Here is a 20,562-nt window from a genome sequence, read left to right on the forward strand (position 1 = left end):
CAATCTATTTGGGAGAGATTGTTTAAATTTAATACACAGCTACAGGTTAAATTGCTGGGTCATATATATAAAGAAATTTTATCAATAATTCACAACTAATATCAATGAATTTGGTGGGCCATTATTATTAGATATTGTTTCATCTGAAATGTGTGTCTTTTGTATAGAATTTTTTAATCATAACTTAGTGTTAAAGGTGGTGAGGAGATTGTCGACAGAAAGAACACAGAGTCAGTTTTACATTTAATTTTAAACTGCCATTACAAACAGCAAGGCCATGATGGCTGATGTTGCAAGGGTAGATCAGTCAACCATCCAGACTGTTGCCACTCCAGTTACTGAAAAGGTTACTGCCCCTCTTCATGAACCACGTGTTTGCCTGCGTTTTTGTCTGGCCTCTTTACAACTTTCCTCCACTGTAGTTGCACTTACAGTACAGCTATCTGAATCATAGAGGCACACAAGACATCTCACCTCACCCAGATCCATCGTTCATGGGCAGTGTTCTACACTAACCAGCCAAAACACAAAGCCCACTGATAATTATTCTACTACATTGCAATATTTTATTTTATTTTCAGGATAAATGACAATGTAACGCAATTATGGACAAATGGATGGGACTTCTTTTGTAATCAATAAAAGACTCCTGAACATCTTTTCCCATAAGGAAAGCAATGTGTGAAAGAAAATAAACACAATTTTTTTGTCTCTGACTGAAATTTTTTATTGTTATTTGTTAATATAGTGTACTGATATAATTTATAAGAGCTGCATGCTTCCTCTCTTTTTACCACAGTGTTTCTTGATTTGTCCCACTTCCCTGAAGGCTGTTCATGAAGACAAATGGTCTACAATTTCAGTCATTAAAATCATTATTATATAAAATATGCAGCTGAAACCCTATCCTGAAATGCAAATAAGTTCCTCCTCAAAGAGCTGGAGAAAAAAAAGGAGTGTGCAGAATCAGTATGACAATCATGGGATTCCATTACAAGAATGGCATGCACCACAAAAAAACCCAACAAGGAAGCCTATGGCAAAAATAGATAACATTATGGACACAATCCAAGAAAGACATGTACGATTTTACAGTCACTTCAAAAGAAGTAACAGGAATAGATTCTTCCAACTTTTTTAACTGAAACCCCAAAACTTTAATGCCCTGATTTAGAAATACCAAAGAAGACTTCAAACTCCTACAACACAACTCAGCACTGTACACCAGTACAGCATGACTTTATACACCATGATAGCATCTGGTAGGCAGATCCTGGAGACATACCTAAGGAAAAATCAATGAACAGCCAAGGACATCTTTGTTTTTACCTGCCTGTTAAAGGGTGGCAGTCATATAAAATATTACTACAAACTGGATGGGTGCTACTAGGTCTCACCCACTTAGGGTTCTGGACAACTTATTTATGTACATAGACAGTTAATCCATTCAGGGAATCAAGAATCTTGACCATTTTTGCTTGTTATCAACATAGATACTGGCTAGATAATTCCCAGGGACTCCAAGATTTTCGAGAATGTTTTAATTTCAATAACATAAATTTGGCAACAGTCATGCAGGAGGCAGGCAACCATTATTATAATAATCAGTAGTTCTGCATTCAGGCTGACTGGGTGGCAATGGTAAAAGTCAAACATCAGCAAAAAATGACTTTATTGCTCATATGATGAGATTTGGAATTTATCCGTCATCAGGTATCCAGAAGTGATTACAGCATGTAGATGTGGTGTTTCACGTTGTACGTGAAACAAACATTCTCAGGCTAGTCTTAAGTTGTTTCGTAGATTGAAGTGTTTCAGCAATACACTGCAGGGCTTTATATAAACAAGATTGTGAAAGCTGGGCTAACTACTAAAGGAAGCACTCTTTTTGTCTCAAAGGAAATATCAGAACTGGCCCAAAGAAGCTACTGTCGCTTAGTTAATTTCTGAGCAATGGAAAGCTCCAGAGTTTGGATTCTCCGCAATATAAATTTATCTACTACAAACTGGAACTGATATGAAGAGGCTTCTCTGCTACTTTCAAGAACAGAGCACTGGACAGTGTTGAAGGCATCATTTCAATGCTGATTCTGATGCAACAGTGCTGTTTTCGTCTAACTGGTGAGTTGTAACTCGATGAAGCAGTAGGATGAAACTGCACTGTAATCCAACCGTGGTCGTGTCAGTGAGCTGTTACAGGGCAAGTGTTATGGTAGCATGTGCACCCTACCACGTACAAACCGAAGCACAGAGGATGTTTATCATTTGATGTAACCTTGGAACCAGATGTCAGTCTCAAGTTGTAGATAAAGATAGGAAATGTGTAGTTGAGGTACTGGTATTGTATAGTCCCCCAACGTCATCTGTGGAACAAGATGCCGCACAAATTTGCAAGTGAACACCACTGGTGATAACATTAATTTGAAAGGTGATACAGCTAGTCCAATATTTATCAATCAAGTGCAAAGAAAAATGGTTGCAAAATCTAGTCTATGCCAAATACTCCAAAGTTATGTGACAACTGCATATAGGCAGATATTGTCTGCATACTATAACAATTTAATAGTCAGTGAGATAAATTGCAGTATCAGCTGTAAATATGATGTACATTAGTGGTCTGTGGACAATCTCTTTTGTTTTGTTGAGACTGCTTTTAGTTCATGATGTAGGAAACACTGAAATTTCATGAGAGACTAGGAAAATACAAGTTGGTTGGCTGGATGGTTAAGGGGACCAAACTACTACGTCATCAGTCTCTTTTTCTTCAAACAACAGTTCTATATGACTGTAGATCAGAGACAGCCTACCACACAAAACCAAGGGGAAGAAAAGCCGAAGGTCTAGCAATGTTAGCAAGCTGAACTAAGGGTCAGAAAGAAGAAATGGAGACAGAGAAAGAAAGGCAAAACAAGATGCCCCAGCCGGAAGCCCCAAAAAGTAGAGTGCAATGAGGTGACACACATCCCCCAGCCCCCACCATTTACCAGAGGTACTCTCCTCCGAGATGGCCTTCTAAAGACTAGGAACATGGACAGGGCAAGAGAAGCACACAGGGCCAAAAGATGAACAAGTCTAACAGACCATCGCAACAGGGAGGGTGAGGGAGGGGGGACAGAAGGATAAAAGAGCAGGTAGGGTGAGGACTGGCCTGGACCACCAAGCCCACACAGTTACAGCCTGGTATGGGTAGAGGAGGGAACAGAGTGTTCTGCCAATGCCTCAATGGGCCAATAAGGTTAAACGCCCCAAAGAGAGTGGTAAAAGCCCACTTCATGAATAAAATGTAAAACTAAGTCAGTTGCTGGAGCATTGGCTGCTAACACCAGTGGTAGAGCAAGTCAGGGAAATTAAGAGTCCACCACAGGACAGCTAGATTGGGGCAGTCTAGCAAAATGTGGAACCCGTCAAACAGGAACCACAACAACAATGGGTTAGGTCTTTGCTATGGAGGAGATCACCATGAGTCAGCCAAGTATGGCCGATACAGAGCCAGAAAAGGATGGTTGCGTTCTTGTGAGAGGCCTCCATGGAGCACCTTCTCAGAGTCGTAGTCTCCTTTATCATCCATAGTTCACCTGGTGAAGTCAAGAGTCAGCCATTTCATATTTCAGGCACCTAAAACTAGGCAGTGTAATACCAACTGGAGATCGGTTTCTGGAATACCGATCTCAACAGTCAATTTACTGGTAGCCAGTTTCTCCAGGCTATCAGCGAGTTTATTCCCTGGGATCCCAATGTGGCCCAGGGTCCAGACGAAGATCACTGAGCATTCACACTGTTAAAGAGCATACAGGGAATCCTGGGTAGTACTGACCAAGGGATAGCACTGGTCAAGAGCTTGCAAACTGCTCAAGGAGTCACTGCAGATGAGAAAGGACCCACCAGCGCAGGAATCGATATGCTCAACAGCACGAGAGATGGCTACCAACTTTGCAGTGAAAACACTACTGCATTCCTGTGAGGAGAGCACTTCACTATGTCCTGCATGAGTATAAGCAAAGCCTACAAGACCAGCAACCATCAAGCCATCAGTGTACTTGTGAACACTGGGGTGTGCCAAAGATAGAGAAAAATTGGCAGTAGAGAACCTCGGGATGAGCTGATTTTTTCAGACCCTGTGGTAGGTCAATACGAAGCTCTGGCAGAGGGATGCGCCATGGAGATATAAGGGAGCAGGACCAGAGGAGAGGTGTAAGAGAAAGAAACTCAAGTTCAGAAAGGATAGACCGGATGCAGATAGTGATCCAGTAGTTTGGATGATTAGGGGAGCTGCTAACGTGTGTAGCATAATCGACAAGCTGTTGTTGGCACCTGATCCACAACACTAAGACCCCAGACTCATCGCATAAGCTGTACACAGGGCTAATTCGAAAGGCTCCTGTCACTTGTTGAGCCCCACAGGGGGTATCAGATCCAGTATCTGCAATGCTGAGGTTGATGTAGAACCGTATGCCAGACTCCCATAATCATGACGGGATTGTATCAGGGCTCTGTAAAGTTGCACAAGGGTAGTACAATCTGTGCAGCAAGTGGTGTTAACTCAGGCAGCAAAATGTATTAAAGTGCAGCCAACATTTTCGCGTAAGCTGAAGATGAATCCACATCAACTGAGAATCGAAGACCAGTCCTAGAAAGCAGTAAGTCTCCACCAAATTGAGTAATTGGTTGTTGAGGTAAAGTTCTGGTTGTGGGTGAACAGTATGATGTTGACTGAAGTGCATGCCTAGAGTCTTGGATGTGGAAAATCAAAGCCATAGGTGAGGGGCCCATGCCTGCACCTTTCGTATGTCCCCTTGCAGTCGATGTTTAGCTACACCCACACCAGAAGAGCAGTAGTAGATGTAACAGTCATCAGCATACAAGGAGGGTGATACTGAGGCCCCCACAGCTGCCGCTATACCACTGATGGCTACTAGAAAGAGAGGGACACTCAGTACAATGCCCTGAGGGACCCGATTCTCTTGGATATGAGGGGTACTGTGGGAAGCACTAACTTGAACTTGAAGTGCAACAGGAAGTTTGGGTTGAAAATCAGGAGCAGAAACCCAAGGACCATACTTGTGTCAGGTAGTAAGGATGTTTTGTCGCCCTGTAGCGTCATAAGCCTTTTGCAGGTCGAAGACAATGGCTAAAAGATGTTGTCAGGAAAAAGCTTTACAGATGGCAGACTCCAAGGAAACCAGATTATCAGTAGTGCCTTGGTGAAAACCATCCTGAGAACGGAGCCAGAAGAACCTGAGACTCAAGGTGCCAACATAGTCACCTGCTCACTATGTGTTCCAGCAACTTACAGAGAACATTGGTGAGACTTAATTGGGTGATAACTGTCCATCTCTATAGAGTGCTTACCCTGTTTCAGCACTGGAGCAATGACGCTTTCTTCCAATTGCGATGGGAACTCACCCTAGCTGAAGATGCGGTTAAAGATGACAAGGATATGACGTTAACAGCCCACTGATAAGTGCTTCATTATTTGGTCGTGGATGTGGTCCAGCCCTGGGGCTGTATCAGGGCAGTGGGCTAGGACACTGACAAATTCCAGCCCACAGAATGGAGCATAATATGGCTCCAGGTGGCATATAGTGAAAGATAAATGCTTTCACTCCAACTGCTGTTTTAGGACACGAAAGGCAGGATGATAATTATCAGACGCTGAAGCTTAGGATACTGCAGAGCAAAATGTTCAGCGACAACGTCTTAGTCAGCGTAGACAGTGACATTCAAGGTAATACCAGATATGCCTTCAGGTGTCTGGTATCCATACACACATCTGATTTTAGCCCAAACCTGCAAAGGAGAGGTACGTTGTTCGATGGTTGAAACATACTGTTCCCGCATTCCTGCTTCCTCCTTTTTATTATGTGGCGGACCCGAGCACCAAGCCACTTATAGGCAATGAGATGCTCAATAGGTGGGTGTCTCTTATGGCTTTGGAGAGCCCGCCCATGATCTCGAAGGGTGTCTGGGATTTTCAAGGAACACCAAGGTACTGTCTTCCATTGGGTGGAATGACCGTAGTTGTATTCTGAACTTTTTCATCGATATCTCCATATGGTGGGAAGCCAAGGTCAACAGCAGATGTGAAAGCATCCTAGTCAGCACTGTTGAGAGCCCATCTGGGCAGGCGTTCAGGGGAGTGAAACTGAGGGAGAGACAGGAAGATTGGGAAGTGGCCACTACTACACAGGTCATTGTGGATGGATGAGAGAAGACAAGGGCTGCAAATGGAAAGGTTAATGGCTGAGAAAGTTCTGGGGTACTAATATTCAAGAGGCAAAGGTCAAGTTGTACCAGTAAATTTTCAAGGTCTTTACTGTGGCCTGTGACCATGGTTCCACCCACAAATAGTTATGGGCATTGAAACTACTCAAGATTGGGAAAGGTTGGGGGACTGAGAGACCAATGCAAACCGTGTTCTGACACTTCAGCAGCAGGAGGGAGGTAAACACTGCAGATTGCCCTTATCCAAACAGCCAAAGCCTTCGAAGGTGTATTAACAGGCACAAGTTCACTATATAAAGTGTCGTGGAAACTCACCCAACACTATCATAGGCAGCATGATTCTTATAATATATCTGGTATTCATGAAGGGCTGGGGTCTACACTGCTGGAAAGCAAGTCTCCTGAAGGGCAATGCAGAAGGCAGGGACATGATTAAAAGATGTCATAGTGCAGCCATTTGGTGGAAAAAACTGCTACCGTTCCACTGGAGAATAATGCTGCCACTGTACGGTGAGGCCATGAAGTGACCAAGGAGGTAGGTTATGCCTTACAGTCACCTGATGCCACTGGTTAAGGGGTTACAGCATCAATATACACAGGTTCCGGGTTCCATTACGTGGTGCGAACCAGGGCCTCTGGAATCTCTGACTCAGCCACAGGAGTGGAACAGGTGGGATCTCGTATTGTGGGGGCCAGCAGAATGTGCTGCTTCTGGGAGGACTTTTTCTTGCCTTTCCTCTCCTTAGAGGATTTTGGTGGTTGTGAGGGCTTCTCTGAATAAGTTTTAGGTAAAGATAATGATCACGAAGCGCAGCGATCAGCAGCCAATACTCCTTCAGCTACTAGCTGGTGCCTAGTTGTAGATCAGAGGAAACCTTGGAAAAAAGTGTACTGAGGGAACCATTCCTGGCACAAGTAGTAGGAGGAAGGTGATTTGTCTCCAGCTGGGAGGCGGGGAGTAGCCAAGTAGGTGTGGGGGAAGCAGCAAGAGGGGAGCCCTCCAACCATCAGGGGGGGAGGGGGGGAGGGGGGTAGACGCATAGTTGAGCAGCCCGAGTGCCCACTGTAAGACGTGTAACGAACAGGAGTACCGCCGTCGCCAAAGGGGCATCATCATCATAGCTGTAGCATATGATATTGTTTGACATGCTGACTTCAACCACTTTTACTACTTCTTGGCCTCTTGGTAACTGAGTTTGTCCACAGTCTTGAATTCTTGTGTCTTCTTTTTCTCTCTGGGAAATAGTGCAGTCTGGTGAGCAGGGAGAATGGTGCTTTCCACAGTTGACAGATATGGGGGAGGTGCACAGGGAGTGTTCACATGCTGCACTCATCCACAACTTCAGGCAATGAATCGCCCTCAAAGGCCAAGATAAAGGCACCAGTAGTAACCTTTTGTCCTTTGACGCTCTATGTACACGATGGACAAAGTGCAAGGTCAAATCAGGAAAATTAAGTATCCGGAAATCTTCAGAGCAATACACAGTTCCATATACCACATTAAATGACAAACTCAAGGAAAGGTACAAACAAAATAGGCAGCCAACCAAGATAAAAAAATAGTTAGGAAAAAAGCCTTATTGAAGGTTTATTGTGTTGTGCAAAATGGGGGTTTTCTTGGAGGAATAGTGGTGTTAGGGACATTGTACAGGCTTATCTCAATCTAGCAGGGAGGACTGAAAAGAGATTTCATGACTATCAACCTGGGCATGAGGGAGTAGAATCTTTTTTGAAAAGAAATAAAGAACTAATGATTAGAGTAAATGAAAATGTGAAGAGGGCAAAGGCAGCAGTTACCCGAGAAACAGTGACTGATTATTTTAAAAACCTTGAAGTGACCTTGAGTGGTGTCCCTCCCTCCAACATTATAAACTATGACAAGGCAAAATTTTGTGATGATCCTGGACACATGAAAGTAATAGTGAAGTGAAGCACAAGACATCCTGAAAGAATAGTGGATAGTTCTAAGTCAAGTATCAGTGTGATGGGACAGAAGGGGGCGTAACTGGTGCAGGTTATAATAAATATCAAAGTGGTTGGTTTGATCTAACAATGTTTAAATCATGATTTGTTGAAATTTTCTTGCCTTATGCCTGGCAATTATTATTATTATTATTATTATTATTATTATTTTGTTTTGTTTTGGTTTTGAGGCACAAAACTGCTATGGTCATTAGCGCCCGGTCTGTGACTTAGGAAACGGTAAAAAACGAAAATGGAAACCAGCAGCAATGGGAACGAAACTCAAAAAATTGGAGAAACTAAAACCAGAAGGAAAGCTTAAAAAACCACTACAGAAAGGGGTTGGTTGTCCCCAAAAAGAGCTTCAAATGACTGACGTCATCTCACTGGCACTAATAAACTCGAGAACGCGATCGGCCGAGCACGTGTCATCTGCTAAAATGGATGATATATCAGGCGACAGCTGTAGACGGGCACGTAACGGAGTAAAAAAGGGGCACTCAATTAAAAGGTGTCTTACCGTCCACAGCTGAGAGCAGTGGAGACAGAGTGGGGGAGGATCGCCGCTTAAAAGATGTCAATGGCTAAAAAGATAGTGCCCTATCCGGAGTCTAGCTAAAATTACCTCCTCCCGACGACAAGTTCGGGAGGAAGAGGTGGGAAGAGCTTCCACATCCCGCAATTTATTATGGGGAAGTGTCGACCAATGTGCGTGCCATAAAAGAACAACACGACGACATAAAACACTCTGTAGATCGGCGAAGGGAATCGATCGAATAGCTGGCTGAAGAAGAGAGACTGCAGCCTTGGCCGCTATATCGGCCACCTCATTTCCACAGATACCAACGTGTCCTGGGAGCCAGAGGAACGCCACAGAGACGCCCCCCAAGTGGAGCAAGCGCAGGCAGTCCTGAATCCGGTGGACCAGAGGGTGGACAGGGTAGAGAGCTTGGAGACTGAGGAGAGAGCTGAGAGAATCTGAACAGATAACATACCGTATCCGCTGATGGCGGCAGATGTATTGGACAGCCTGGAGAACAGCGTAAAGCTCCGCAGTATAAACCGAACACTGGTCGGGAAGCCGAAATCGATTTGGGGTGTCGCCAACAATATAGGCACTCCCTACACCTAACGATGTTTTCGAGCCATCGATGTAAATAAATGTGGCTTCCTTCATTTGTGCACATAGAGCAGCAAATGCCCGACGATAAACAAGTGAAGCGGTACCATCCTTGGGAAATTGACAAAGGTCACGGAGCAGGCAGATCCGGGGACAGAGCCAAGGCGGTGCTGTACCCCAAGTTGTCAAGAAGGTTTTAGGAAAGCGGAAGGAAAGAGAATGGAGCAGCTGACGGAAGCGGACTCCCGGTGGTAGTAGGGAGGAAGGGCGGCCTGCATACCCCGTCGAAAAAAATGTCATGGGCCGGATTAGCAGGCATGGACTCAGAAGGACTGCTCACCGATTGGAGAGCAGAGGTTCAGCAGTCTTAGCATAAAGGCTTTCCACAGGGATGGTGTAAAAAGCTCCAGACGCTAAACGTAATCCACGGTGGTGGATAGAGTCGAGACGCCGAAGAATAGACGGCCGAGCAGAGGAGTACAGGAGAGAATAGTGTTCACCCGCACTCTAAATGTGCGCTCTGCCATAAATTCGTGAAGAATAAGGGGCAGCCGACCTCGAAAGCCCCAAGAGAACAGTGAGTGGAGGATGCCTGTCCTCCAACATGTATCGTATGCTCTCTCCAGATCAAAAAATATTGCTACTGTTTGGCGTTTCCGGGAAAAATTGTTCATGATATAAGTGGAGAGAGCAACAAGATGGTCAACTACATTACGATGCTTTCGGAAACCGCATTGGGCAGGTGTTAAAAGACTGCGGGACTCCAGCCACCAAGCTAAACGGTAATTCACCATACGCTCCAAAACCTTACATACACTACTCATGAGAGAAATGGGGCGATAGCTAGAGGGGAGATGTTTGTCCTTTCCAGGTTTCGGAACAGGAACGGCGATAGCTTCCGCCATCGTCTGGGAAAAGTACTGTCAGTCCAAATTTGATTATAAAGGCGAAGGAGGTAACACAGACTATGGGTTGATAAATGCAGTAACATTTTGATGTGGATACCATCCAGTCCTGGGGCAGGGGAGCGAGAAGAAGAGAGTGCATGCTAGAGTTCCCACATGGAGAAAACAGTATTATAGCTTTCTCGATTTTGAGCGGAGAAAGCAAGAGGTTGCACTTCCGCTGCATGTTTCTTCGGGAGAAACGCTGGCAGGTAATTTGAAGAGCTCGAAATCTCAGCAAAGTGTTGACCCAATGAGTTAGAAATTGCGACGGGGTCCACTAATGTATCATGCGCGACAGTGAGCCCAGAGACCGGGGAGAAACTAGGTGCGCCAGATAACCGTCGAATCCAACTCCAAACTTCCGAGGAGGGAGTGAAGGTGTTAAATGAGCTAGTAAAGAATTTCCAGCTTGCCTTCTTGCTATCACGGATGACGTGACGGCATCGCGCACGGAACTGCTTATAGTGGATACAGTTGGCCAAAGTAGGATGGTGTCTGAAAACGAGAAGAGCACGTCGCCGCTCACGTATTGCGTCACGGCATGCCTCGCTCCACCAAGGAACTGGGGGGCGCCGGGGCAATTCAGAGATGCGTGGTATTGAACGTTCCGCAGCTGTAAGAATAACGTCTGTAATATGTGTGACCTCATCGTCGACGCTAGGAAAGTGACGGTCATCGAATGTCGCTAGAGACGAAAAAAGTATCCAATCGGCTTGGGCAAACTTCCAGTGTCGCGGGCGCTTATATGGCAGTTGAGGCTGCAGTCTAAGGACACAAGGAAAGTGGTCACTCGAGTGTGTATCATCAAGGGCGAACCATTCAAAGTGCCGAGCTAGCGGAACAGTACTGACCGAAAGGTCCAAATGAGAGAAATTTGTCGTGGAGGCAGACAAAAATGTAGGGTCTCCAGTGTTGAGGCAAACTAGATCCGCTTGGTGGAAGACGTCTAGCAATAGTGAGCCACGTGGACAACGATGTGGAGATCCCCAAAGCGGGTGGTGGGCACTGAAGTCCCCAACCAGCAAATAGGGAGGTGGAAGATGACAAAGAAGATGAAGGGGATCAGTTCTTGCCATTGGTGTGGATGATGGAATGTACACAGTACAAAGAGAAAAGGTGTATCCAGAAAGGGAAAGACGGACAGCGACAGCTTGGAAGGAAGTGTTTAAGGGGATTGGGTGATAATGGAGAGTATCATGGAGAAGAATCATAAGTCCTCCATGTGCTGGAGTGCCTTCAACAGAGGGGAGATCAAATCGGACTGACTGAAAATGGGAAAGAACAAAGCTGTCATGGGGACGCAGCTTTGTTTCCTGAAGACAGGAGATGACCAGCGAGTAGGATCGTAAGAGGATCGACAATTCATCCCAATTGGCTAGCATGCCGCGGATATTCCAGTGGAGAATGGACATAGGATGAACAGAAAATGGAGTAATGTGACCAAGGTTGCCGTCAACTCAACGACTGCTCAGAGCTTGCGACCGACAGCATGGAATGGCATTCAGCCGAAGGCAGAAGATCCTTGTCCATAGGTTGTTCAGGAGCAGCTCCTGCCACCAGCGATCGGCCGGTTGATCGGCCGCCAGCAGTGCGCCTCGGCGACACAGAAGACGGCCGAGGGCGATTACCGCTAGGTGGTGCTGTAGATGAGACATGCCGTGGCGAAGAAGGAGAGGAACTGGGTTTCTTATTAGCCTTCTTGGAAACATGATGTTTATATTAAGGAGGAACCGATGGTTGTGAAGTTGGGGTACGTAAACAATCTTCACGAGTATGCTCTTTTTTCGAAGTCTTGGTGTCTGACTTTTGGGCTCGAGATTTAGCAGAACCCGATGAAGGGTGAGCCATAGAGTGAGCAGGCGAAAGTAGGGGGGCTGAACGGGCGATCTTTGCGCTGGCCGATCTGACGACAGTGGCACTAAAGGTGAGATCACAAGTCTGCGTGGCTGCCTCCTTTGTTGGCCGAGGAGAGGCAAGGACAGTGCTGTATTTTCCTGTCTGAGGCACGGTGGGCTTTCGACTGACAAATAATTTTCGAGCAGCAAAGGTCGACACCTTTTCCTTCACTCTGATTTCCTGAATGAGCCGTTCGTCTTTAAAAATGGGGCAATCTCGAAAGGAAGCAGCGTGGTCACCCATACAGTTGATGCGAGGGGATGGAGGTGGACAAGCACCCTCATGGGCATCCTTGCCACACATAACACATTTGGCCGGATTGGAACAGGAAGTGCCGAGCTAGCGGAACAGTACTGACCGAAAGGTCCAAATGAGAGAAATTTGTCGTGGAGGCAGACAAAAATGTAGGGTCTCCAGTGTTGAGGCAAACTAGATCCGCTTGGTGGAAGACGTCTAGCAATAGTGAGCCACGTGGACAACGATGTGGAGATCCCCAAAGCGGGTGGTGGGCACTGAAGTCCCCAACCAGCAAATAGGGAGGTGGAAGATGACATAGAAGATGAAGGAGATCAGTTCTTGCCATTGGTGTGGACGATGGAATGTACACAGTACAAAGAGAAAAGGTGTATCCAGAAAGGGAAAGACGGACAGCGACAGCTTGGAAGGAAGTGTTTAAGGGGATTGGGTGATAATGGAGAGTATCATGGAGAAGGACCATAAGTCCTCCATGTGCTGGAGTGCCTTCAACAGAGGGGAGATCAAATCGGACTGACTGAAAAATGGGAAAGAACAAAGCTGTCATGGGGACGCAGCTTTGTTTCCTGAAGACATGAGATGACCAGCGAGTAGGATCGTAAGAGGATCGACAATTCATCCCAATTGGCTGGTGTGATTGAACCGCTGACACCAATAGCAACGCGTAGGGTTTGGGACGTAAGGGCGAATGGAAATTATCTCATAGCCTGTTTTGATTTTCGATGGGAGTTGAACTTTGTCAAATGTCAAGAATACAGTACGGGTTGAAATGATGTTCATGTCAACCCTTTGCATGACTCTATGAACAGCCGTTACGCCCTGGTCAGACAGGTAGTGTTGAATTTCCTCGTCGGACAATCCGTCAAGGGAGCGTGTATAAACGACCCCATGTAATGAATTTAAAGTGCGGTGTGGTTCCACCCGGACAGGGAAGGTGTGTAGCAGCGAAGAACGCAGCAATTTTTGTGCCTGGAGGGCACTGACTGTTTCTAACAACAAGGTGCCATTTTGTAATCTGGAACAAGATTTTACAGGACCTGCAATTGCGTTGACATCTTTCTGAATAATGAAAGGGTTGACCGTGGAGAAGTTGTGACCTTCGTCAGACCAAGAAACAACAAGGAAGGAAGGTATCAGCTCGAGTAATCATCCCTCCCTGGGCCTGGCCGTTATCAGGGGGTACGTACGTGTCCTACTTGTCTACCAGGGGCAGGGAATTACGCGTCACCCCGTCACCGGCTACGCATGGAAATGTGTGGGTCAGCCTTCAGACACGCACAGGGAGGAAAAAAGAGGAAGGGAAAAAACAAAGGGAAAGGAAGGAAGAGAGGTCTCAAACGCCGCAGCGGAGAAAAGGGCAAAGAGAAGAGGTAAGGAAAAGAGAAGGACAGAGGAAGGACAAAGACTTGCAAGCGGAGAAAGCAACGAATTTGTTACAGTTTTGAGCGTCCGTCTCCGGACGTAGGCACAAAAGATACTCCCAGAGGGGGAGAAAGGGAAAGAGATGAGGGGGGGGGGGGGCAAAGATGGGGGATGGGGAAGGATGCGGAAAGGGAAGGTATGCAGCCCGGAAAGGAAGGAAGGCCACATTAGCTCGGGGTCCCGTGCTCGCTACGCACGTATCCACAAAAGAGTTGTGGACCCCCTGGGGGAGCCTGGCAATTAAAGGGACCTAAATGATTATAGGGACAATCTCTGAAGTCATATGTCATATAATGTGATTAAACTGTGCCTGGAACAGGACATTAAATGTGTGCTTCTACCACATAATTCTACTCATTTGTATCAGCCACTTGTGTGGCCTTTTTTAAACCTTTAAAACGTGCTTGGAGAAATGTGCTAAATGATTGTAAAAGGAAGAAAAGAGGAGTGGTGCTAAAATTCAAATTTCCTAGGTTGTTGGGGGAAAAAAAAACAACTTTGAAAATAAAGCTATCAAGTCCAAATCAAGTGTAAAATCTGGGTTCAGAAAAGCAGGAATTTTTCCTTTCAGTCACGATAAAGCCATTTCACAGATTACAGATAACAATGCACATGACACCAGCTCATCAGAAAGCTATTGGGCAGCAGCCTTCGAAATGCAATTGAAACAGATTCGCTCTAATGAAACAAAAGGAAAGTTGTGCCAAGCAAAGCATTTAGCATTAACTCCAGGAAAGGGAATTGTTATCAGCGACTTCAATGAAAATGATAGTGATGTGGCTGCAACCAGGGATCCCCTATCCGGAACATCTAACAGTGATCTATTACAGCACAAGTCAAATGAAAATGAAGAAATGAACAAGGAGAAGGATACAGATTGGCATGAATTTAAAGAAAATGATTTCACCGTAGTAACATTTCCTAAAAAACAAGTTAGGTTTTTTTATTGGCAAAATTGAAAGCACCTCTTTAAAAAAACCTATGAAATGACATTTCTGAGAAAGGAAGTTCTTGATGGTAACGTTTATTTTGTCTCTCCAGAAGGTGACGATGCAACTGATGTAGAAAGAGCCCAAATTATTAAAAAAGTTGTTCCAGAACATAGAAGGCAAGGTAAATTTATTTTTGAAGGGATAGATGATTATGACATTGAGTGAATACCTTTCACATTGATAATGACACACAATAACTAAAAATTAGTATTTGTTTGTCAATTTTTGTGAATGCAAGTTTTTCTGTAGCAAAAATCTCAAATTTAATGAGCTTGTAAAAATTTGTTTGGTCTAAAAATTGTAAAATTTTGTTGCAAATACAGCAATATATTTTTTAAATACAATGGTGATCGGATTCACCCCAACTAAGGAGGTGAAACCTATCTACAATTGACTTAAAATAATAACTGCAATTATAAGCTAAAACTAATGTAATACATGAATATATAATTACCAAGGTTGTGAAATTAACATACTGAATTTTTATTCCGATATCAAAACAATAAGTAGATGAAATTTTTAAAAAAGTAATAAAAACATGCCATTTTTGGTCGGATTCACCTCATTTTACAGTATTGCTGGGAGTATTGTTCTGCTTGCCACTTAGCCCTATGTTCTTCCCAAGACGTAGCAAGTGAAGGGAACATTTTATGGTTGTGTATCTCTGCATTGAAACAGGACTGTGCTTTCATAGACTGCTGCGCCATTGGGCCACTATTAGGAGATAACTACATTGGGTAACTTTCCTTGCACAATCTGCACTTCTGGATAATTTTTCACCAAGAAAACCATCCGATGAAGAAGCAGAGGGGAAAGGGATAGTGGAAGTATAAGCATGCAGCATGGAAAGGAAGTAATGCCGCAAATGTTGGGGAGCCATGGTAGTCAAGTATGTACTCACAAAAGACTTATAAGGCCCCGGGGGGGGGGGGGGGGGGGGATATAGGCTTACTTCAGGCAGAATTTCCCCTACCATGTGCCTAGTGCAATTAAGAGTGTGATCAAAGTCCCAGAGGTTGTCTCCAAGCAACTCCTTTGCCTCAATAGCTTTCCATCCCATATACATATAGGGCGTCTTGAGTATGAGGATGTTTTAGAGTGGTTTGTACTATCCATGTGATCCAAGCAGTTAAGCTACCAAGATATCAATTACCCATGTTCCACGACACATGATTGTCCTGACCAATGATAGTCACTGCAACACGTCAAGAGGTTATAGCAGTAACAGGGCACCAACCTCCTGCTTAAGATCTCAGGTTAGCCAAACCCATACCCAGTCGGGGCTTGACTAGTTTCTTGTGGTGCTCATTATTTGCCACATCCCAGGTCCTTGTGTCACTGAATGCTATGATTGAATAGATTGTTACCCAAATCCATCTCACCCTCCCTACTCAGCTTTATGCTGTATTGATGAATGAGGCACAAAAACTGAAAAGTGAGCATGTAGGAATGCTGAACATAAATTCTTTACATGAAGAATATTTTTCAGTACTTTTCGCTCCACCTTGTCAGTACAATCCTGCATAAAATAAAAAATACACATATATTCTTGAGAGTTAGGCACAGTTTATTCTTTCTGTGTCTCCATCTGATATTCAATTCTTTATTTCAAACATGGTGAGTGAACTGTTATGAATAACAAACTTGAAAATTTCAGTTAACAAAAGTACTTTATATTCAGTTTATTAATCAGTTAACAAAAGTACTTTATATTCAGTTTATTAATAATGTTAAATTTACTAAGATGTCTTTTCCAGAAGGAATCTGTGATAATATATGCACAGATATCACTTGTATTTATTATCAGTCCAAGAAGTGTGCAAGTTAAGTAGTTATATCACTTTACAACCGGCTGATCTAAACACCTAAGTTCTGTGTAGCTCCAACTTATTCCAGATGATCAACCATGTACTTACCACATACTTCTGTCGCCTGTAGGTATCACTGAGTCCAATCCCAGCCTCATCACCCCGAGGATTAAGTTGAAATGCTTTCTGATAACAGCGTCGAGCTTTATCAAGATCTTTGTCATTTAGACTGTAATATCTTCCCAAATACACAAAACAATAATAGTTGTTTGGGTCCAGTTTGGTTGCCTGTTAACAAAACACACAATTTGAATTATTGATGAAATCAAAATATAGTTTGTATACTTTCTATGTCAAAAGACTCACTACGTTCTGTAAGCTTTACACAATTAAAACAGAAGACAGCTAAAAGCAACACAAAAGTACAGATAGTAAAATAATAATAATAATAATAATAATAATAATGTATATTTCTCATGAATATATCATTCTGAATGAGGTGACATTATGCACACTGGAATAACTGAGGGCAGGTGTGTAAAAACAGTGTGGCACCAATTTTAGGGTATCGAAAAACTAATGAAACAAAATGTTGGTAATGCAAAAGTTCTACAGAATAATATAATTTTCTAAATATTACCACAGAGAAAACACGAGGAATAAAGTGCTGTCAATGTCAGAAGCTACTTACTGTAATCAGGACTATATCAGATGCTTAGCATGTTCAGCATATTGATTATATTAAACAATGTACATTCACAAACTAGTCTTTTCACCAAGACCATTTGATGTAATGATAGGATTTAAAATGATTAACCAACCCCCTTCTAGGTGTATTAATCTGATAGCAACAGTTTCACTTGGATTTATTTTAGTCAACAGCTTTACAAAATAAAATATTCACAAAATGAGCTAAAAAGATAGCACATTTTACATTCTAGCAAGGCAGTTTTTCGTAATTGATGCTATGAGTATGGAACTGTGATCGCTTTTGTTATAATAAATAAACAAACACCTTATGGATCACAACTTTTTATTACTGACTACCTGTTTCAATCTGCACAACAGATCACCTTCAGGTCATAACAGGTTGAGTGACAATCAATGAATTAGTGTGTTTAGGCATGACATATGCTGCAGTCTGTGTCGAACTCCTTCCATCACTCAACCTTCAATGGTTCATAGATGATGTGGAGGTGCAGATTGAAATCATTAGTTGGTAGTAAAAAGCTGAGATCCAGATGATGTTTGTTTATCTATTAAAGCAGTTTTTGCCACTCAGTGTCAGATACTTACATAATACTTCCATCAGTGATAATTCTCATTCTTCAAGGAGTAAAACATGTGCGGCTCACTAATTTCTGCAATGTCACTTTGGTGGTTTGAGTGCCACACTGCTACATTGCAGCTTCTCAGTTGATTACATGGGTCTTATAGGTACAGTTCCAGACTTTTTCACTACAGAAAATAGTTTCTCAAGCAAGAAAAGAGGTTGAAATAATGGTGATTTTTTCCCAAATTCAAAAACATTAACCATTTATTTGTGTAAAATCAATATCAAAGACTAAGAAAATCCCAACAGCAAATAGGAAGAACAAAAGTGAGATATCTGCAAAAAGGGTTTCTAACCAGAAAAAGTATATTATAATTAGAACAACATTAAGCATATTCAGTAACTATTTAAATATTGAAAACGGCTGTAGCAGACAGTTCTTCAAATACAGTGTTTCCCACAAAGGGGTACAGTTTGAACTTTAATAAATAATAAAATTAATGAAAACCATGAATTTTTAAGTCATATACATGGTCACAACATTACTGATGATGTTTTACTGTTGAAGACTTCAAAATGTCTTCAACTGACAACAATACAGAGTCTGCAATGTTGCAGAACAGATCGACACAAACTGAAATGGTAGCCATTGGAATGCAGTCAAAGGCGGTCACAATCGCCTCTCTCATGTTATCCAGCTGATGTGGCTTTGTGGTATACATGGTGTCCTTCAGAGTTCTCCACATAAAGGAGTCTAATCGCGTCATTAGATCAAGATGTCTGGGTGGAAACTCAACACTGTTTCACCCAGGAACTGCCGCATGTCACAATAAGGCGGAAGAAAGAGGAAAAAAATCATCTCTTTAACAGTTGATGAACAGCTGCTACTATTCTTACATGCAACATGATAAGGTACTTTACACTTGTCACTGTTGCTCTAAAAAAAGAATGGTCCTACAAGTCTTCTGACACATACCATACCACACTGATAATCCAGGAATATTAACAGCTCTTTCTTTGACATGGGGATTATCTTTTGTCCAGTTCAAACAGTTATACCAACTGATGCTTCCATTCAATTTAAATGTCATATCATCAAACCAAACACTGACATCAGTCAACTGGTTATTATCACAAATCCGTTCACAAAATTGAAGGCCCATATCCAGATCATCCTCATTCATTGCGTGAAGCATCCTGGAAATGTACGGTCCCACACCTTGCTTGCTTTAAAATGTAGTGAACACTTTATTTGCTTGCACCTGACTCACATGCAGATTGCCTTATGGACTTCATTGAGGACCTTGTGAAAGCCTTCTCTCTCAGATTTGTCATGATATTCTGTTAACATTACACGTAAAGGAGGTGCAATCTCAAACTCTGCCCACCACCTGTCTTTGCACTTCTTTCATGTTTTGACATTTCAAATAACACTTTAAAACCACTTTCTTTGCTCCAAGGCCAAGTTTCCAGACATCTTGTTATTTATATGTAGTTACTGGTGACTAAAAATTGAACAAAAGAAAAACAGTTGAAGGGCTACACACACTAGTCATGAGAGCATCATACAAATACAATTGGATCTGTTTATCATTAATACCTCAGCTACTAAAGTTTAAACAGTGTAAATCCCTTTTTGCGGGACACCCTTTATAAGAGGAAAGGTTTAAATATCTAATCATTTTACTGTGAAGTAAGGAGCACTGATAAATGGTAGCGAAGCAAAATACTTTAGTTTTCATACAACAGATCAGTACTGAATATCAGTGACTAGAAAAACTAAGGATCATTTAAAATTCAAATTCTTGCAAGTCATCTCCTAACTCCATGTGCTTGCATCAATTCCTCAACTGTTGATTTGTGTGCAAATATGCCACCACAGAGCACAGCTGTACTGCTCCTGTGTTGGAGTGTCATTACCAGTTGAGCCCCAAGTTTCTGTAAAAGCAAGGTATAACTCATTATCACTGACTGAAGATTTTGCTTGCAGGCTCTGAGGATGCTGGGAATACATAGGAATTTGGGACGTATCTTCTATCCTGCTCGAGTGAACATACCTCAAGAAGGTCTTGACACCACAGATATTGTTATGTATGAGGTGGAACTATGGGCCTCATGAAAAAAAGGGTGACCCGACTGAGTCAAGCAATTTGACTCTTAGTCTGATCATGAGGTGTGGCCATTAATTGCACGCGGTGATCATATAGACTGACGTGAGGATCAATAAACTATACTTGACAGGATGTATCTGGAACATCTTAGGTGATTAGAAAGTTAGTAGACAGGAATACAATTAAATACTTAGCTTTGATTCAGCATCAGCAGTGAGCGTTGATCTTGACTTTGTACAACAATATTGACAAGTGCAGTTATAGACTGAACTGCAAATATTTCTTTACAATTCTGATTGCTTCACACATATAGATCAATTGCCAACGCATAAACTGTATGTGGCATCTGGCTAGGTCGTAGCTACTGACTTAGATGAAAGCTATGCTAACTAGCGTCTCTGCAAATGAGATCTCTGAAGTTATAACAAGTGAACCATTCCTATTCAAGTTGGCTATAGAACTGGCCAGTGCGCTAGCATGTCTTTTAAGACCAGCCGAGTGGCAGCACTTGGTCTGCTAGTGTCGACAGTGGCGACTCGTGGGTCCTGTCGGTA

At 43.1% G+C, this 20,562-nt stretch overlaps 1 protein-coding gene across 1 annotated transcript in view; it reads right to left on the bottom strand.

The window, feature by feature from the left end:
* LOC126259797 (tetratricopeptide repeat protein 37) overlaps positions 1-20,562 on the bottom strand; it is a 195,140-nt gene that overhangs the window by 122,914 nt on the left and 51,664 nt on the right. The window contains exon 8 of the mRNA XM_049956819.1: positions 16,733-16,912. Coding sequence (XP_049812776.1) covers positions 16,733-16,912 — 180 coding nt within the window. The remainder of the gene's footprint in view (positions 1-16,732; positions 16,913-20,562) is intronic.

This window comes from Schistocerca nitens, chromosome 5 (assembly GCF_023898315.1).
Source record: "Schistocerca nitens isolate TAMUIC-IGC-003100 chromosome 5, iqSchNite1.1, whole genome shotgun sequence".
Classification (NCBI taxonomy): domain Eukaryota; kingdom Metazoa; phylum Arthropoda; class Insecta; order Orthoptera; family Acrididae; genus Schistocerca; species Schistocerca nitens.